The 21,558-nt window shown below is 43.6% G+C and overlaps 1 protein-coding gene across 1 annotated transcript in view; it reads right to left on the bottom strand.

The window, feature by feature from the left end:
- SEMA3A (semaphorin 3A) overlaps positions 1 to 21,558 on the bottom strand; it is a 192,817-nt gene that overhangs the window by 49,594 nt on the left and 121,665 nt on the right. The window contains exons 5-6 of the mRNA XM_081191631.1: positions 20,151 to 20,244; positions 12,831 to 12,950 (exon numbers count right to left, since the gene is read on the bottom strand). Coding sequence (XP_081047757.1) covers positions 12,831 to 12,950; positions 20,151 to 20,244 — 214 coding nt within the window. The remainder of the gene's footprint in view (positions 1 to 12,830; positions 12,951 to 20,150; positions 20,245 to 21,558) is intronic.

The raw sequence follows: 21,558 nt of genomic DNA, 5'->3' as shown, positions 1-21,558 counted from the left end.
CATTTTCTTTACAAAATCAAGACAAGCTGTGCAAGCAAGGAAATAAATCATCATGTACATAATTCTGACAGCACTATTGTTGGCTAACTTGTTGGGCTCTAATGCAGAATGCATACGGATCATTTTCTCCAGGCTACAGGGCTAGGATACGCTGCTGCCGCTGCTCTCCCTCCCTCCCATGTTTGTAGAACTTATTTTAACCTTTTAAACTCACTTTAGGATACTTTTATTTGCCAGCTTTGCAAGACACTGTATCTGTCTGCTCCCCAATCCTCCTTTTTACAGTTATCTTTAAAACTTTTTATTATTTCCTGCTATGTTTGCCATAAAGTCAATCCCTCCTTTCATCTTTTGATTCCCTGGACTTTGATTTCCTGCATGGAATCCTCCTAGTCAATTTTCAGTCTTCCAACCAGTCAAGGAAATGCTGCCTTCATATTTCTATTGTGGAAGGGGACAATGGATCTGTGGTGATGCATATATGTTGCAGACAGAAGGTGCCAAGCCCAACCCCTGGCCGGTCCATTTCAAAAGACCGGCTAGCTGATACTGGGAAAGTCACCGACTTAAGACTCTGGGTAACCACCTCAGCCTTCAAAAAAGTGTAGCCTGGGTGAAGGCAAAAACTCAAAACTGAAACCACGTCCTGTAATTACCCTTAGAGTCCAGTTGTTGAGGCTGCAGCTTGAAGACAAAGGGCTTGTCCATGCTTTTGTTTAATGTGGATGGTAAGCTTCCTTGTATGCCCTTTCCCTACAAGGACAGACTTTGCTCATGTGCTCAAGACATTGATTCCATAAAACATATTTTGTTGCACTGTGCAAAATATGAGCAAGCCAGGGCTGAACTGATACTACCCTTGCTGGTACCTTTCCCAGGAAAATCAGAGGCCCACTATGTCTGGTTCCTATTGGAAGACCGGACAAATACTAGAACATTAGCAGTGGCAAAGTTTTTATCAGTGGTTACAAGAACCTATGATCCCTATATTCTGAACAAAATGCTTGCTTAACCCAGTCCAGAAGGATGTTATGGTCGATGGTGTCAAAGGCTGCTGAGAGATCCAGCAGAACTAGGAAACAGCCCTCACCTTTGTCCCTAGCCCGCCGGAGATAATCAACCAGCACGACCAAGGCAGTTTCAGTCCCATGGTGGGGCCTGAATCCCGATTGGAAGGGATCCAAATGGTCCGCATCCTCCAGGCATGCTTGGAGTTGTTTGGCAACCACCCGCTCAATCACCTTGCCCAAGAATGGTAAATTTGAGACTGGGCAATAGTTGGCCAAATTGGCTGGGTCTAAAGATGTTTTTTTTAAGAAGCAGTTTAATGACCACCTCTTTCAGCAGGTCTGGGAAGGCTCCCTCACAGAGGGAAGCATTCCCCACCCCGCGGAGCCCATCGCCCAGCCCTTCCCGACTCGCTTTTATCAGCCAGGATGGGCAAGGATCAAGGAGACAGGTGGTCGGTTTCACTTGTCCAAGCAGCCTGTCCACATCCTCGGATGTAACAGATTGGAATTGATCCCATGTAACAGGACTAGACAGAACTCTAGCACTCTCCCACCCTGGCCCTGCTCCCACGGTGGAGTCTACCTCCTTCTGAATCTGAGCGACTTTATCTGCAAAAAACTTTGCAAAAGCATTGCAGGAGATCTTGAGAGTAAAATGGAAAATGAAGCAAAAGCAAAATGCTTTGGGGAGTTTCATCTGGAACTCTGTTATGGTGATCTGCCTGGAATGGAGTGCTCAAGGAGCAGCACAAAGTTGGTAGTGGAGCACTTTCAATAAACTCTTGAAATTGATGCTCCATCACACACACGCATCAAGGGATAAAAGCTCTGATAGGACTATTCCAATGAAAATGCAGCTGTTTCATTTAAAAAGCCCAATGCACACCGTAATTTTGCTGCCAGTTTTTCTGTAATGCCATGAAACTGTACAGTACTGTATTACATGATATAGTAATTGTTCTTCTTTATGGAGTAGTTAGCAGGTGGTCCACCAACAAGCCAATAAGCTGTGGCGCATCTCTGACTTCACCATAACATTTTAACTGTGAGATAAGTTTTATTTGGCTTTTTATGACTCAGGAAGATCACTTTTATCTCTCTCCTCCACCACACAAATAAAACCAAAGGTGGGGTGAACATGCATAGATGTGTTTGCTGAACCATCTTGGGGAGCCTGATCATCTCTCTCTCGCTAAGGCCTGCCAGAGAGATGAAGCAAAGCCAGAGAATCGTCTCGAGTGATAAAATGGGAGGGGGGAGAGGTGCAGGTGGGAGTCCACATTTTAATGCTCCTGGGTAAAAAGACCCAGGCCATTTGTAAATGAGCACATACAGTGGTACCTCAGGTTAAGTACTTAATTCTTTCCGGAGGTCCGTTCTTAACCTGAAACTGTTCTTAACCTGAAGCACCGCTTTAGCTAATGGGGCCTCCTGTTGCTACCGCGCTGCCAGAGCACGATTTCTGTTCTCATCCTGAAGCAAAGTTCTTAACCTGAAGCACTGTTTCTGGGTTAGCAGAGTCTGTAACCTGAAGCGTATGTAACCTGAGGTACCACTGTACCTCAGAGAGAAAGCTTTCACACAGTCTGAACCTCATATGTGTATTTTTACTTGCAATTCAATAATAATAATGCTTGTAAGGTTTTTGTAACACTGAGAAGCACTCCAAAATTGAAGAAGAAGAAGAAGAAGAAGAAGAAGAAGAAGAAGAAGAAGAAGAAGAAGAAGAAGAAGAAGAAGAACAACAACAACAACAACAACAACCAACAGCAACAGCAACAGCAACAGCAACACCACCCACACTCTCCCAATCTGAAGTGGTAGAGCTCAGAATGCTATCATTCCAGTCAGATTGGTACACAAGAAGTTGTGGAACGGACTGTAAATGCTAGCTTTTAAAGGGTATAAAAAGTTATTGCAAAGAGAAAATTAACCACAGCTCTAGCACATCCCTTTGCAAATTCTGCATTTTAGGCAGTCTATGCTTATTTTTGTTTTACATAGGAAACCATGAAAAATTGTTTCCAGCACATGCAGTGCGAAGGGGTGATTCCCACATTACCACCTCATTTTGTTGCATGCATTGCTATTTTCCTAGAAAAAGAGGTGCCGGAACTCACCACAAATGCCTCCCCTGTTGTCTTAGAATGGCAATGGCGCCCACCTGAGTTCCAGTGACTTCCAGCTGCAAAAAACTCCCTGGTTGTGTGTGTAAGCTAGGTCTGTTTCTGAGGTAATCAACATAAAAGCTATTTTCTGATTCGGAGTATAAACTGACATTCCAAAAATGCATTCAAACCTCTGTATAGCACAACTATCTGAATGGATGCAGATTCAGGCCCACAAAGGTATGTTTTCATTTAGTTTCCATCAATGTGCTGTGATGTCAAAACCCTCATGCATTGGTCAAATTCAGTTCTCCAAAGCATTCGTCGATGGAAGATTTACACACCCACAGATTCTTATGCTTTAAATGCAAGCGAGTTTTAAAGCAATCTCATACCAGCTATCAGTTTGATATCATCCATGACATTATTTGATTTTCAGAATGGCGAAGGTTGAGCTCACTGAACTATAAACAGTTTGAAACATGGAGAGCAATCCCATGACACGTCTCGGCACAAGCTGTAATTTAAATCACGTTGTACGCTAAGCCGAAAAGGCAGCACAGCTCTCAAAGGACACAAGGAAATTTGCAGTCATATTTCCGCTGCAATCCTGTAACTGCAAATTTGTTGTCTTCCTTTAATGCAAAAGGCAGACATCTGTAATTGAGAACAGCATTCAGTTCATGTTTATTCAGAAGCAAATCCCATTGACTTCTACTTGAGAGTGTGCTCCTCGTGCTGTGCATTTACAAATGGAAATGCTCACCCCCAAAGCACTGTCGTGGTTCCTATATGCATTGTTATGCATGCCTTTCATATGCATATTTCTCATCCAACTGATTGGGCTTCTACCTGGCTCAACCCAAAGGGTTTTGCTGATGGATGGCACCTGCCAAGTCCTGAGCGATCAGACCTGATGATCAGCTCCTTGTCTGGTCTTCTGAAGCCCCTTGCAAAGCGTTCTGTAAGACCTGACTACCCACTGACTGTTGAATCTTGTGGAGCACCTTGGCAGGCGCTCTGCAGACTGTGTGTTTGCCCACATGGTCTGGTTTCAAACTGCAGGCAAAAAAATGTCACCTGACACCACTGTGGTGTCAGGTGACTGACATGTGGGTGACCCTACCCACCTGTCAAACTTGGCCTGAGGTTGGGCTGGAGTCAGTTGCAATCTGGCCAGCAGGCGAACTTGCCCATCTCTGCCCTATAGCGTTCTTTTCAGTTTGTTATTCAGCACTTTGCAATGTACATGTGGATCAACTTAATATCTGTTTACAAAGCTCCCTTAATGAAATAAGTGGCAAGATTTAGAGGAATAATAGGTTGCCACAGGGTAGGAAATATTTTTAAGCTGAGCACACTCTGTCCTGAGAAGAACTATTCCACGACAGAGCGTCCTTTCTTATAGGTGAGTGATTGATGAAGGATAGGATAAGCCAGTGGTCTATGACTATACACATAGACATAAGTACAGAAACACACACATACACACACAATTTAATTTGTCTAGATTTCTTGGTAACGGGTGAAGAACTGAATTCAAAAATATATTCACTCTTTTTTTTATGCGAGTCATGGAAAATATTGGAGGTGAAGTGGGGTGAAGGTGCACAAAATTAAAAAATAGACACTCTGGTCCAGTAAAGGATACTTGCAATGAAATCACTTACAATGAAATCCTATTGAAACAGTTTAATTAAAATGGTTGAAGATTTAAATCCCAATCACAGGTTACTTTATATCGGCATTTCTTGTAAGGTAGAATCCAAAATGGGTTTGGAGGCTCATCTTTGGGTAAAAGGTGTGAGGAAGCTAAAACAGTTTCAATAAGACAAACAAAATATTCATGTGGGGAGGATCAATTTCCATAACTTTTGTAAACAGAGAATATGATTAATATCTTGAAGTGTTTACTTGAAGAAATCACCCACCATCAGCTATGGAAGTATGTTTAAAACATATTTATTCTGGTGTGGTATTTTTAATAATGTGCAAGTATGAATCATAAAACCCCATAGGTGCAAACCACATGAAAGTTTTATTCTGAAAAAGAATGCAAAGTTTGCACCCTGGGAATGTTATCTCCTGTTTCCTGTCTATTGTTGCCAGGTGGTGACCTCCTTTTTGCCACATGAATCATCCTAATGTTTTTGGAGGAACTGAATTTATTGACAAATAAGCTTTGTCAGCTCATTGCTACTCACAAATAGCAGCTTTACATCACACTGGGCAAAATTCAACAGGAAGCTGACCTGTGTAATGAATGGGAAGGATGAAAAAACACAGTAGGTCTTCACTGTGTAGCCTTTGCAGTTATATTTGGGTATTTTGAGTGTTTCTGAAAAGTATGGCCATGGCAGATGCCAGTAATTTTCAAAAAGAAGGTAAGCTCTGGTGTTTCTGGTAATTAAACAGAACTTGTCTTCTTTTTTTCCATTTTCTCAATACTTTTTCTCTCTTTCTGTCCACCCATAATTTTCAGACTGAACATATACACGCAAATATCATTTTAAAGGTTGACTAATGAGATGCCACTTAAATAACTTTACACAACCCCATACCAATTCCAGTAAAACAAATGCTCGGCGTAATATCGAAGTATACCTACACATTTTAAAAGGTAAAACCACCCCATCATAGGAGCAAGCTTCTTGGCTGCTACTACAGAATTAATTACCTGTCAAATTATTTTAGTATTTGTATTAAAACACAGATACAAATTTGAGCAATCAGGGACTACGCTGTTTTTAATTAAAATTACCTGATTGTGCCCATAGGCTTCAGACAGACTGTGGTTGCAATTTTATGCGCACTTGAAAGTTCTGCTATCAGACAGACATACTTCTGAGTGAGCAGGAAAGGGATTAGGCAATTAAACTAATTTCAAAATCCTTAAATTTGGATTGAATGTGTGCATTTCCTTTCTGCCTCTCTCGTATTTCCCTTTGGGACAATTTTTACTGCTCGATTAGAAGACATACCCCATTGCAGAGCCTCACACTCATCCATGTCTCTGCTGCTCCAAGAGTCAATTAGCATTAACCAGCTTCATGCAGATGAACATATCTAATCCATCTCTCCCCCACTCCACCCCACCTTTATGGCTCATGCGCTCCAGCCACATCACACTTAACCTTTGCCATGGTGTCTCCAAAGAAGAATTTGTTTCACTCCATTCATGTCCTACCCTGTTTGGCAAACCACACTCCGGTGTCGCCCTGGGCTTTTGTATGGAACACACTAATCTGATTGTTCTTCCACTCTACAAACTCTGGGTCAACAATCAGGCTCTTGCCAGAAACTAATTAATTTGCAAACAGTCCCTGTTTTCACAGAGGGGGAGCTATTGAGAGCGATGTCAGCCGAGGCGATCGCGCTGCGGTGACATGCATTGTTTTCTGTGCAATGCTCCTCACTCATTTCAACCACACACATGAACTCCAATTATGCAGTCAACAGTAAATCTCTTAATGCCCACCAGACTCTGACCATGGTGGCCAGAAAAGAGGAAATTCATATTGACGAGGTCAATGCTAATTAAACTAATTGTCGCAGAAGAAGGAGGGGAGGGAGTCAAGTCAGACATTCAAGATCCAGTGACGTCGTCGTCCATGATGCTTCTTCTCCAACTGAAGTCAACGTGGTTAAGATTCACTTCTCTGTTTATGTCTTCAGACTACTTCCCTGGGTTCAGGAATAAACCACAACTGAGCACAAGCGTCTGACTCAAAGATACTGGGGGAACCGTTTCCCATTGGCAACTTTGGCTCTTTTTGGACTGCCTAGCAGAGCTAGCCCAGAAACTGACACAGCTATTAAACACGCAGGAGCCCAGTGGCTGTAACTTCAGATGACTTAGTCAAGGTAGCAGAGGGCTCTCATAATGTCCTCAGGGATCAACGGATCCAGAAATGGAAGCATTCCATAGGCATCCATCAAAGGAAGTTACTGAAAAATATTGCTAGAAAGTGCTGTACGACTGAGGATCAAGGCCATGTTTCCCATCCCAAAGGCTGTGAAATTATGAGGGCATTCCCTCTCTCTCTCACTCACTGAATAGTCACTCAACTTCTATAGTACTCAGCAGCTTAAGGACAATGTCTCTGGAGAACTTGGCATGGTTATTTTCCCACTTAGTTGTTGTTTTTTTTAAAGCCACAGAAAGTATGGTATAAACATCAAGAAGCTTTACAAAACTGAATAAAAAGCAAGGGCATGATGAAAAAAATCCCATAACATTTCTCTCTCTCTCTTTTAAAAAGCTCAGCTCTGCATAAAGGGAATACAACCATTTATTTCCTTGCAGAGAGAAGTGGAGGGAGTTGGACGAAAACATCTATCTGTCTGCCCCTAATATTGAAATTTGCTGAGCTTAAGATTTTTACAGTGAAAGCTGCCGGTCTGAAGATTAAGAACCTTTTTGTCAAAAAAAGGAAAAACTGCAAAAAAAGTGTGTGTGTGTGTGTGTGTGTGTGTGTGTGTGTGTGTGTGTGAAGGATGAGGGAGGAATATGTTCAATCTGCAGTTTGATGCAAACATACCAGATATGTCTTCCCCGAAGGAATATATGAAATGAGACACAGTTCTCCTTCAAAACTAATCCAAATGGAGATGCAGTTCTTCAGCCAAAGAATGCATTCAAAAATGTGCACATTAATGAAAAGCACATACAAAAAAGTGTACATTAGTAAAAAAATAATGTGCAAAATGCATTTTATTATACGAAAATTGCTTGCAAAAACTGTGTTAAAATTAGCAAGAGTAGAAGTGTACATGAAAATGCATGTGAATTTTCATAGGTTGTTGTTTTTAAAAAACAACCTCATGCATAGGCAGATATGGGACATTTATTATTATCATTATTCTTATTATTCTTATTATTCTTATTATTCTTATTATTCTTATTATTCTTATTATTCTTATTATTCTTATTATTCTTATTATTCTTATTATTATTTACCACTGGATAAAACAGAGGAACCAAACTTGAGAGATTCCTCCCTCCCTAGTGTGCATGTGGATGGGAGGGGGGAAGAGAGGTCTCTCAGTTCCCTAAAGTAGCTGGAAAGGACTTTAATGGGGGGTGGGAGGATGTCCCACAGCCCCTTCAGCCTGCAGAAAGAGAGGCCTAACAGACAGCTGATTTCCCCCACGAACACAGAACTTGCCCTAGAAAGTGCTGTACAATGAACTGGGTTTCCAGGGCGGACAAATCAACCTGGAAAGGGTCCCCTGAGTTTGAAAACTATTACTCTAAAGGCACCACGTGCAAGGAGTATAACCCAATAGCCTCCCTTTGGTAAGTCAGAGGAGATACACACATTTGAATTCCATAAAAGCTTCCGGCTTCTAAAGGCTTTGATATCTAGAGGGGTTGCAAGAAGCTCTGGGTAGGTAATCTTACCCCCTCTCTGTCCTCAGGCCGTTTCCATTTCCTGATCCTCTCAGATGCATCCTTAGTGCTAACCTGGGAAAAATCAGTTCTCACATTCAGCGCTGAGAGACTGGTGAGCGCAATTCAAAAGGAGAGAGGGGAGTGCCACAGTTTCGGCACTGAGCCATGGGGACAGTGGACAATGACTGCGCTCTCTCGCTGCATAAATCCTCCTGACTCAGCTGTCAGTGTGTGGATCTACAGCACAAAAGCAGCTTTTACTTGCATGACTGAGCTAGGGCAGGTTATCCTTGGGATCAATCAGCTGGGGAGAGTAAAGATAGTATTCCAGAAGATTCTTTGGTTATAGGTCCACAGAAAGCCAAAAGAATAATAATAATAAAAATCTCCCTTTTCACCTGTTGACATACTCTGAAGTCCAGCTATCTTGACTAAAATTAGAGTGAAAGTAAAACCAAGGAATAACCGTTTCCAATGTATTTCTCACAAATGGCACACACACCGTTCTCAAGATGCTAACATCGAGCAGCGCCATATGTTTGGCAGAGGTTCATAGTTGTTATTTATATTGCCTTAGCGCCTACAGGGCTCCCAATCAGTGAGTCATTACGTCTGGCACAGGGTGCCCATTGAATTAAAAGGCATTCCTGCCCCCCCTTCCCTCATTGCTGCTTCTGCCTTAGTTTACAGTACAAGTCCAAAGCCATTGTGGAATTTCCTTGTGACAGTGGGCAGCAATTGGTTCTCAAAGGCAGAGCTTTTGTGATTCCGACTTCTGCAGCTGGAAAAGTGTGAATTGAGAAAAGATGGAAGCGGGAACCCAAGAAGACTCCAGTCTGGGGCTTTGTGTGGGGCTCCATATGGCTATTGAAAATAAAAAGGCCTTTCCTCTCTGACAGCATGGTCCGGATCGGTGCAAGGAGGAGCAGGAGGAAGAGCAGGCACGGTTTGCACAGTGGGATGGAGCTGAAGGAACAGCCATGTAGGAAGGGGGGGCAGAGGGGGCGGGCTGCCTAGGTGCCACTCTGGGAGGGGTGACAAGATGGCCCTGCCTCCCCCCAGCTGTAGAGCGACCGAGGGCGCCTGCAGTCCGTATGGGCGTTGCTTGTGTGGCGTCCATACAGGCACCCGTACGGGCTGCCTCTTGCAAGGCGACCATAAGGCCATCGCGTGTGAGCGGCAGCCCGTATGGTCGCCACACGTGTACAGTCCATACAGAATAATAATAATAATAATAATAATAATAATAATAATAATAATAATAATATCTTTATTGTCATTGCCCCCTTCGGGGACAACGAAATTACTTGACTGCTCCATAAAAAACACTAATTAAACAATACAGTATAATACAGCAAGGGAGATTAGATGACTTTCAAAGTCCGGGCTTCCCATTCAGGGCCGAGATCGCTCTGGAGAAGAAGCTGTTCTTAAGACGGCTCGTTCTTTTCTTCATCGTCCTGTATCTCCGTCCCGACGGCAAGAGCTCGAAGAGACAGTGACCAGGATGCGATGGATCTTTTACTATGTCCAGTGCCTTCCTATGGCACCTTGTGGCATAAATCTGCTCTAAGGTGGAGAGTGGGCAGCCAACAATGCTCTCTGCTGCCTTAACAACCCTGCACAACCCCATCCTGTCCTGGGTAGTACAGCTTCCGTACCACACACTCATGCAGCAGTCTGTACAGTCGCCGTGCAAGCGGCAGCCCATATGGCCGCCCCGTGCGAGCTGCAGCCTGTATGGACTGCGCTTGTGCGGCATTCTATACAGAGTGCGCATGCATGGGATGCCGCACAAGCGCAGTCCATACGGCTGCGCTGCCCCGGGTGCCAGAGAGGGTTCCTCCGCAACGGAGCAAGGGCATCACTGTGGAAGGCAAGGGACAAGGCGGTGACAAAATCTGAACTTTGTGGGCTCCACTGGTGTGTCTGCACAGTCCCAATTCCACTGCTGCCTTTTGCCTCGTCACCTCCCCCTCCAAATAGTGATTTGGAGGTGAGCCACCCCAAGAGGTGAGCCACAGCCACGGAAGAGGCTCTCAAAGGCCAAGCATTCAAGGCCACACTAGGGTCACCAGGATACTGTAAGGCCACTGGAACATAGTGGTGGTGGATAATATCAGGCCAGCCCCCCCTCCCAAAAAATGCTGCCCTCCAGTCTCTATCTGGGACTCATCTAATACAACAGCCCTCTCTGGCTAGCTCTGTGCCCCTCCCCAATTTATTCCATTAGGTTCAACTCATTGTCTGCTGCATTTGGCCAACCAGAGGAGGCTGCATTAGGCAGATCACATACCATACTTTTCCATCTATTATTATTATTATTATTATTATTATTATTATTATTATTATTATTTATTATTTGTACCCCGCCCATCTGGCTGGGTTTCCCCAGCACTCTGGGCGGCTTCCAACAAAGATGAAAAATACACTAAAATGTCACATATTAAAAACTTCCCTGAACAGGGCTGCCTTCAGATGTCTTCTGAATGTCAGGTAGTTGTTTATCGCTTTGACATCTGCGTTCCACAGGGCAGGTGCCACTACCGAGAAGGCCCTCTGCCTGGTTCCCTGTAACTTGGCTTCTCGCAGTGAGGGAACCACCAGAAGGCTCTTGGAGCTGGACCTCAGTGTCTGGGCAGAACGATGGGGGTGGAGACGCTCCTTCAGATATACTGGACCGAGGCCGTTTAGGGCTTTAAAGGTCAGCACCAACACTTTGAATTGTGCTCGGAAACATACTGGGACGCCCAGTATGCTATAAGACGCCCCCATGTATAAGATGCCCCCTATTTTGGGGGGCTCAAATTTAAAAAAATGGGGGGAGATGGCACAGAGTTGTTGAGCTTTTTGGGGGGAGAATTAACCAGAGTTGTTGAGGTTTTTCTTTGGGGGGGGGTACCCACAGTTGTTGAGTGATTTTTTTGCGGGGGGATGCTGAACCGAATATCACTCGCCCAACTGGCCAATGCTAACAATCGCAAGCGATGCAACCCAAATTGCCAGAACAGCAGCTAATCCAAAGCAACCATTTACACATCCACAAATGAACCCACCCAACTGACAAAGCAGCGGCCAATCCAAAGCAGCCCTTGCGGCAGACACCATTCACCCACCCAATCGCTAGATCCTGCTCACAGATGCAACCAATTGCCAGTCCCCCCCCCCCGCACTACCCATGTATAAGACAACCCTCCCGTTTTTTGCTTTATTTTGGAGTAAAAAACCCTTGTCTAATACACGGAAAAGCACAGTAAGTTTCAACTGTCATCTCAGCTGACGCTCAGCCTCAATCCACAGGTAACTGCACTGCACACAGCTAATCATGCTAAATGAGCTATTCTAAGGCTGGAAATGGATGCATCCTTAAATGTTAGCAGATCCAATTGGACTGGCTCAGGAAAAAAATGATCTACTTTTTCTGTTTGGTGTGTCTATGTAAACAATCAACATAATTTCTGAGATCATCCAAGGAGAGCTTTAGAGTTGAAACAGATTATCCTGAAACAGGAAAGGTCTTTTCAAAATCAGAGAATGGGGACTTGATACCAACAGCTTGCTCAATAATGCAATTCTCACTGGCCGTCCTTTTCTGTGTCTGTGGTGAAACTTCCCCCTGGGAAATTTGTTTGTCTTGCAGAAGCAGAGCTGCCTAAGGCCTTCCAGCATGGTTTAAAGGCAGGATAGTTAACTGGTGGCCTATGAACCAGAACTAACCCCTAAAAAGATTTTTATCTGATTCCTGGAGACTCAAAAATTTTAATCACAATATGATAAAAGAAAAGAAGTTACTCATGGCTTTGCTAATGAAGAACAGAAAAAAATGTTTCCCGGTTTTAAGCAGCAGAGACATTCTACAATTGCATGTTTTATCTCTCGTTTTGATATCTGTATGAAACATCTACATCTAAATATTGGCATGTGATCATATGCCTGAGCCCATGTGCTTCACAGCTGGGAAGACCTTAGTGCTAAATGTGCCAATTTTATTATGCAGTCTGACTCCACAGTGCATGGGGATGTCGGGGCGGGGAATTGGTTTGCAGAAGAAAACATACTTTTGGCTCTCAGTTCACAGAACATAGCAGCTCTCAATAATACAGAAGCTGCCCATCTCCATATTAAGGCAAAATCCACACTCTACAAATAACAATGGAATTAAAATCAAAGCACACATAAAATCAAGCCCAATTGGTTTCATTCATTTGTGGCAATACCGATGTGGTGCTGAGCGACTGTGAATGAGTGTTGCACATTAAAGTTAATTAGCCATCGTTTAAAACTATGGAAAGTGGATAAACGATATTCCTGACTTACCATTAAGCCACCGGGAGTCGTGCTGCTCTGTCCTGATTGGGTGATGGTGCCCCAGCGTACGGAAAATGGCAAAATCTCTGCCCATGAAATCTGCCGCTGTTCCGGAATAAAGCTCACCATCTGTAACATTGCATGAAATTGCACGGAATATCAGCCACTCAGTGAACCTATCGGAATTTATTACAAAGGAGCAAACAGAATGCCAATGCACAACACGCATGACGGTTGAAAGCTATTTGCACGGTCAAAGGTCTGGCATATACATTTCAGGACCTTCCATGTTTACCCCTTTCATTCCAGCTTTTTGCAGAAAAACTTGAGGAGGGAGTGTTGCCAATATATGCCTTGCTTATGATGCCTGGTTATTTAGAGGAGGTTATCTAGGTGGGCAACGTTATTTTCTGGTGAATCTCAGAGGTGTCCAAGTGATAAGCGCTGCCTGCCTTGAAGCCCAGAGACAGGAAATTTGTCAGCCTCAACAGAAGACTTCGCTCCTCACTTCCTGTTGAGCCTCAGTCCATCTCCCATCTCAAATCAGAGCACACGCTCCTTTGGACTTTCCTCTCCTCATTGAGAGTTTCTTTTGACATCGTACTTTTCTCTTCTTTGTCCCCCTCCTAAGCTGTGATTCCTGCATTGAGGAGTTGGATTAGATGACACTTTGGCTCCCCCCCTCCAACTCTTCAGTTCTATGATTCTAGTTTGTTTCATTTCTTTTACAATCAAAAAAGCCCCTCCTTTTTACCACAGTTCCTTCCTTCCTTTACCCATCTTTTAGAACATGCCTGTGTGCCACACTTTACAATTTGGAAAAAATTATCCATGTCGCAAAAAAGACACGCCAAGGACAGATGCTACTAAACATCAGCCACTTTAGGATGTGTGGTTCAGAGCTCCCAAGCGCACAATTTACGCTCCACTCACTGAAATGTCATGGGCAACTCTGTGCACAGACGGCATTGGCTTTGTGCCCGTGCCATCGCAGGATTAGGCTACAGTGATGATGGAAAATGTCTATGGACTGTGACAGAAGCAGCTAGCTGTTGCAAATTCTGTTGAATAGGCCAAGGGGCCAAGGTCAATGGGTGGTCTACAAGAGAGGGAGTGGAAAGAAAGTCAACAAGGCAGGAGCCAAAGCAAGGCACCACATTGCTCTAGCAAAACACAGAAGATCAGCCTGATACCTTCCCAGAACCAAGACTGAGGAACTGAAGCAGAGTGTTGGAATGTAGTTGCATACCACAGGTGCATACCTAGGCTCCCTTGCGCAAGGAGCTGTATTGGTGCCACACACCCACTCTGGCAAGGAGATGTCTCCAAAGCCAGAAGAGACCATGAGCCAGGAACTCAAAAAGTTGGCTTTTTATCACCTCTCCCACTCGGCCAGTGACTTCCGTGGCCAATGGCGTTGGGTCTGTTCTGCTCTTCCTTTGTCAGTCTGCCTGCCCATCTGCCTGCCTCCCTGCCTCCTTCATTCCCTCCACTCACTGCTTTTACTCCTAGCCACTCTGAGCCAGAGTGGAGATTTTGGGGGGCCCTGAGCCTGCTCCTTTGGTGGGGCCATTCTGGCCATCCCCTAGGTATGCCTCTGGTTGCTAGCAGTCACTTAGCTTGGGGGCTCAAGGGTTCTGGCTACAGATTTCTGCCCAGATGTTTCTGGGTGCCTGCAGACCCCTTCAGCTGCCATGGAAGCACAGCAAGATGCCGTGGCAGCACAGTCTACAGGGAACTGCAGTTGACACTGGAATGACCGTGCTTGCTTTGATTCTGCTCACGGAGCGCTGAATAAGGATCTTTGCCTTTCAAAGCAAAAATCATGGAATGAATTGACTGGTTATTAAAGTTCAGGTATTCCATTTGCCACGGCCCCAGCAAATGCCCTCGACAGATTTTAATATGACTTTGTTGGAAACAAGCTTATTAGTTCCAAGGCATGCTCGTATTTTCCATGCCAATTTTAGAATACGTTTCCATGGCGGGACAGCCATGTCTGATCATGCCTGCTGGGAAAGTTGAGCCGCCTTCCCTTGAAAGGCTGAAAGCAGGGCTGCACATCGTAAGAGTCGGAAGGGGAGAAAACATGATAGTGGAAATAGGTGGAATGAGAAGAAGATTAAAAGCAACAAGGCCTCTTCTCCCCAGCAGGAGGTATAATCAAAATCGAGTGAAAGAGAACAGCACATTAATTACCTATTTATCATCTTTCTGTCTCATCTGCCACTTGCTATTTTTAAAAGGAGAGACAATCACTTAATTATAGCTCTTATTATGTACTGTGCTTGAGAAAATGCCTTTGATGCCTCTGTTAGCCTTTACTTAACTTTACCCCCATTTGCTTGTCAGCTCTCTCCAGAGACTTGGGAGGAATCAATATAAATCAAGGGAAAGACAAGGAGGCTGCTTTCATTTCATCGTTGTCAAAGAGGGGAAGAGGTCACCCAGAGCAAGAGATTTCAGAAGCCAAAGTATGTGTGTGTGTATATATATTCATTCATGTGCATTTGTATATGCATGTAGTACTTGTGTGTGTGTGTATTTAAAACCAGACGTCTGCAGTATTTTTTATACATTATGGGGCTTGTGTGTGAAAGGTTTGTGCTCTGTGCAAAGGCACAGTGCAAAGGCACACTGCAGCCCCCTCCACAATATCCCAATGCTTCATTTCCCCCATAGCAACAATTCATTTCTATGGGAGATAATCCAATGGTGCACTCTGGGATACTGGTCCAATTTTCATGGAATGGATCTTGGATTTTGTTTCTCGGCCATGTTAGAGAGCGACAGGAAGCTGGAGGATGCACAATATGAGTGGTAAGGGAGAGAGATAGATAGTTCCTTCATGCACCTTTCCTGAACACCTGCTAGGATTCAGGTCTCTCCTGGCTGAAAGGTCATGTAATGTTCTTCTTGTCTTACTCTGCATATATCTTGGGTATTGATTAAGAGCCAAAAACTTTTTTTTTATTTACCTGCCCTAATAATTTGCATGGATACGTATGGTCCTTGTCAGAAAAGAACTTAGTAAAGGTATCCATACATTCAGGGAAGACATCCTAGAAGAAGCCAATGTGTTGCCCAGCCTGAATGTCATGGGTGCAAAGCTTAATCCTTTCAAGGTGCCACTGAAAAACATTGATCTTAATCCACTAGAGGGCTTGCATGGGAATATCCCAAGTTTGGTTGCTCTGTGTATGGTGGCTACTGCTGGTTGAAACTCTCCTCAGCTTGATTAAAAAATTGAATTGACCATTGTGAGCAATATTAGAGAATATTAGAAGCAAAGATTGGGTTTTCCCTAGAGTTTGGGACTAACACATAATGTTGGCTGCCCTTATGCTGGTTTATAAACTTACTATTGTTTGACAGTCCCTTCCATTTTGTTTAAGTTATGGACACCATCACGCTCAGAGGGAGCTAAGCAAAACACCCCCAAGTGGTAACTGAAGGGAACAGAAGGTACTGGAACCTTAGCAGAAAGGGAGTCACACAGTCTCTGTGTCTCATTAACCAAGCACAGAAAGCTTTCTCCATATCAAAGTAACTACAGCTGATGCAAGCTCTCTTATATGTTCTGTTTTTTCAAGGCTGTTTTCTTTGTTCTCACTAACTTATGGTGTGACCAAAGGCGTCAAGTGTTTTTATATTCTGGCTGATGCTAATCTAACTCACTGAAGTTAATAATCGTAACTAGCTTAGGTTCATTAATTTAAAGGAGTCTGATCTGAGTAGGCAGGAGCAGGGACCGAGCAATGGGAGCTCACCCTGTCTGCCAATCTAGCAGTTCGAAAGCACGTCAAAGTGCAAGTAGATAAATAGGTACCACTCTGGCGGGAAGGTAAACGGCGTTTCCGTGCTTTGCTCTGGTTCGCCAGAGGCGGCTTAGTCATGCTGGCCACATGACCTGGAAGCTGTACGCCGGCTCCCTCGGCCAATAAAGCAAGATGAGTGCCGCAACCCCAGAGTCGGCCATGACTAAACCTAATGGTCAGGGGTCTCTTTACCTTTTTAATCTGAGTAGGATTTAGTGGAATACAAGCCGAACATTTCTATATACATCTAACGGTAGGAGATTCAAATCTGAATGGGCACAGTCCACAGGAAAGTTATTCTGTGCATCCATCATTGGGATGAATGGGCATTGAACAAGAGATTCAGAGCTCCTGCTCCACAGTTCAGTGGAGCTTGCTAAAGTGAAGCCTAGGTTGTGTCCTTAAAGAAGAACAGATTGTGTAACCTTAGCTTTGTTCATTAATTAATAATCTCCATTACAAAAGTACCATAGAAAAATATGCAATTCCCTCCTCCCTTACTCGTGTTTGGTCTTTAAAATGTTCTCATATTCTTCCTGGACCCGGTAAATTTGATGTGGAGACCTCCTCATGGACATGCACAGGGAAGATGCGCTTGGAGCAGCCTATTAATAATGAATTGCAGCTAAAAGATGCCTGAGAGCTGCGTACATCTCTGCCACAGCTGGCATTTTGCTCAACACACCAGAGTAACGGTTATCATAAATGAACAGCTCTTAAAAGTAATGAAAACCATTTGGAAGGAGATTGAGCAAGAAACATTTAGGGCAGAGGAATTAATAGCTATGAAACATTTTGAAATATTATTGAATTAGGAGTGATTAAAAAAACAGCAGTGTGCCCATTTGTGTATTTTAAAAATGTTTTGAGCTTACAAAATTCAATTCCTGGCTTGACGTGGCTTGGGGGTGGGGGGAGTTCCTGTTTAGCTGAGATGCCAGTTCCCATATTTGTACCTGACATTGAGTATGCAGGACAGATTAGGGATTCTACTGCTCAATAGTTTTCCTACCTGAGCTGATAAGATACCACTGTTTAAAACAACTTCACATGGTTAGGAGTCTTTAAGCTGTTCTAAATTTGCGGTGGCGACTGATGGCCATTGAGACTGGTGGGGTGGGAATCAGGGAGCAAAAACAGAAGATGGAGCCAGAATCATAACAGGTTCAGCTGAATGATTCTAGTTTTGTCCCCATCCTCCTCATTCCTGCAAGTATAAGACTGACAGTCATAATGACCCCCTGAATAGATTTGATGTTAGAAGGTAAACAAGTGAGTGTTGGCTGATGACAGAGAGATCTTGGTGGTGCACAAATGGACCATTCATCTCTAGCCAAGGTGCACACTGTGCTGCTGTGAATATCTATGGACATGGGTGGTACTGTGGTCTAAACCACTAAGCCTCTTGGGCTTTCTGATTGAAAGGTTGGTAGTTTGAATCTTTTCTAGCTCCTGCCAACCCAGCAGTTTGAAAGCACACCCATGCAAGTAGATAAATAGGTACCACTGTGGCGGGAAGGTAAATGGCATTTCCGTGCACTCTGGTTTACATCACGGTGTTCCATTGCACCAGAAACGGTTTAGTCCTGCTGGCCACATGACCTGAAAAGCTGTCTGTGGACAAACGCCAGCTCCCTCGGCCTGAAAGCGAGATGAGCGCTGCTGTATCTTGTAGTCACCTTTGACTGGACTTAACCATCCAGCGGTCCTTTATCTTTACCTTTTCCCATGGGTGAAAGACCTGTCACTGTGCTCTAAAGCAGTAATGTGGATGCCCCCGCAGGTAGAATAGACAACATGAAGCTCGATGGGTGAATATTCTGACCTAGTATATGGCAGCTTTCTGTCCTCCTGAATACATTAAAAGCCATCACCTCTGCTCCTCATATTGATCTCTCTCTTCCTTAACACCTTGCCCCCAATTCCATATGCCTTCCACACAAGAAGAAAGGATTTGTGAAAAAAGAAAAAAGAGAATATGAGGAAAACCCCAACACCCCAAAATCATTGTATTAGTGTAAGTCCACATGAAAAAGCAATGTGTGAAGACAGAACTCCATTGACTTCATTTGGCTACGTGCCATGAGGTTTGCGTAAGACGCCCTTGTCATCGTACTCTTTCTTGACTGAATATTAATGCAAATAGGGAAGTCAGCCTCTCTGGAGAGGCAGCACCAAAAATTAAAGTTGCCCCAGGCACTAATTTATATACCTGTCTTTTCAGACGTACTTTCTCTCCCTTCTGTTTTGAGTAAATACAGGGTGCAAGTTGCAGCAAGGCAGTGACCTCAGGGGAGTAATCAGCTGAACTTTCAGATGCAGGAAAAAGCATCAAGGGTTGGTTAAAAGTCAGAATTACTCTTCTTAAGTGCAGAAGAAGAGAAAATCATATTGAAATGCTTTCTGTCCCCTGAAGAACATCTAGAAAATAGGGAGCCATGTTCTTTCTTTAAAATGCATATCTTTGTTGCTCAAATAACATCAAGCCACTAATCACTTTTTGAATTTCCTGTGCCTTCATGATAATGAAATGCCAATTGCCTCCACACATGTTCAAATTCTAATTTTGTTGCATGTCCACAATTTTCTAGCAAGGGCAAGACCCTGTGAGGTTTTTGAACAGGAACCTTCTACAACTTATTCAGGCACCATGCCTCCCAGAATTATTCCTGGGTAAGGGGGTAGAGTGGGACGCGTGTGGTGCTGTGGTCTAAACCACTGACCCTAGGGCTTGCTGATGAGAAAGTTGGCGGTTCGAATCCCCGCGATGGGGTGAGCTCCCGCTGCTCGGTCCCTGCTCCTGCCAACTTAGCAGTTCGAAAGCATGTCAAAGTGCAAGTAGATAAATAGGTACTGCTCCGGCGGGAAGGTAAACGGCGTTCCCATGCGCTGTGCTGGTTTCGCCAGAAGTGGCTTAGTCATGCTGGCCACATGACGTGGAAAAACTGTCTGCGGACAAATGCTGGCTCCCTCAGCAAGTAAAGCGAGATGAGCGCCGCACCCCCAGAGTCGTTCACGGCTGGACTTAACTGTCAGGGGTCCTTTACCTTTACCTTTAAGGGGGTAGAGAATAGCACAGCCACTTTGCTCCCCCTCTCATGTCCCTTCTTGCAGCTGCTTATGCACGGGGAGAAGCACACAACAAAGAAAATCTGAAGGAGAGAGCCTGCCCTAAACACAAAGACCATGTGCATGATTTAAGAACCAGAATTTTGCATCGTTGCCAGTGTCCATAAGTTCACATTCATAGTGTAATGATTGCAATATTGTAAAGATTGGAATTTCCCAAGTGGCATGTCTATCATCAGAAATTATGGGTTGCTATTGTTGTGTAGGATTAAGCGTGTCTTCACTTGTGGTGCAGCCAAACAAAACCACATTCCATTTCTCCCTGGGAAGATGTTGAAATAAGGAAGCAGAGCCTCTGATAACCATCAGGAACAGGAAGAAGCAGGTACCTATAGATAAAGCCTATTTTATGAAAATAAACAAATAAATAAATAAATCCTACCTATTAAAAGAGAAGCTGTCAGCAGTTTGGGGTCATAGGGGCTTTTTCCTCTTCCGTTTTCAAAATGTGAATCTTCCAGCTTAAAAATATTGTCCTGCAGAGGAAGAAGGAAGAAATAATTAATCTAACCAAGCATGGAGACGACTGGGTATGAATTATTAGTCCATCAGTTCAGCACACAAACTAAATTTTGTTTGTTACCATGGTATGCATTTTTGTGTTTTTGTATTGTATTATATTGCCCTGTGATTCCAGTATGAAGTGTGGTTCAGAAATTTAATCAATAATAATAAAAGACTAAATCCCAAGTTTTATGTTACTTCATCTACACTTCATTTGAGTTGGCTTGTTTTTCTACTTCTGCATGCAGAACTTTTGAGAACAAGACTGGAAAGCCAGAGAATGTTATTTTCCTCCCAGTACCCTTAGCAGAAGTTGGCCCCTTACTTGTTAGTGCAGAATTACCCTTTTCTAAAGAGGTTATTCCACATTCATGACCTCATATGCATAGCCGCACTAATCCATCCCCATGAATTATGGGATGGAAAGTGCGGAGATAACGGAAGTGAAACAGTTGAGGGAAATGTAGGGCAATTGCCACAAAAGAGCAGTTGTCTCAAGTGTGTGGCTGTGGGAAAACACACCAAAACATAAGGTTAATTTGCACATTCTGTGGGTGATTTGGGATTGTTTAGGTTGATGTTTAAATGCCAAGGATTCATGTTTTTATTTAATTCAGTTTACCCATGTCATTAGTAGAACAGTAGGACTCACTTATTCAGACACCCCAGAAGGGCAAGCTGAGGTTTTTGTTGGGGGGCGGGCGGGCGGGGAGACTCATAAAAGGGAAGGGTGTCTGGATCAAAGAATGAACTCAACAAATTTTATTAATGAAAGCGCTAATGAGAAACAGCCATTAAAAGGAGGGAAATCCAGATTAAATAAATTTGGACAAGAGAAGCATTTCTGATGTTTGACTCAGTCTATTGCAATATGTTTCATTTTTGTTCTGGTAGTTAAAAAAAACAAAAAAACAATATGTACTATTTTCCAAACTGGCTTAAATGGCTGAAGGCTGATTTATATATTTAGTATAATCATATGGTACAGCCTTCTGGGGCTATTATTCTCCAGACTGTAGGTAATAGATTGCATTTTTAAATACTTCTTGGCATAAAAAAACAGGGAGAGGACTAAGTGAAAACTTTTTTGCTCTATGCTAGTTTCCGTGTGTGTGTGTGTGTGTGTGTGTGTGTGTGTGTAGATGGATGGATAGATAGATAGATAGATAGATAGATGGTCAATGTGGTACCTTCTCATATACTGAATGTATAGTTAGTTCTGACTTCTCAGAAAAGGTTCAACTGAGTCTTTGGCTTCTAGGCCATACATATTTATATGAATGGTA

Source organism: Podarcis bocagei, assembly GCF_964188305.1.
Source record: "Podarcis bocagei genome assembly, chromosome: 4".
Lineage (NCBI taxonomy): Eukaryota > Metazoa > Chordata > Lepidosauria > Squamata > Lacertidae > Podarcis > Podarcis bocagei.
Note: the sequence above shows the minus strand (reverse complement) of the source record. Positions and strands in the feature narration are given on the sequence as shown.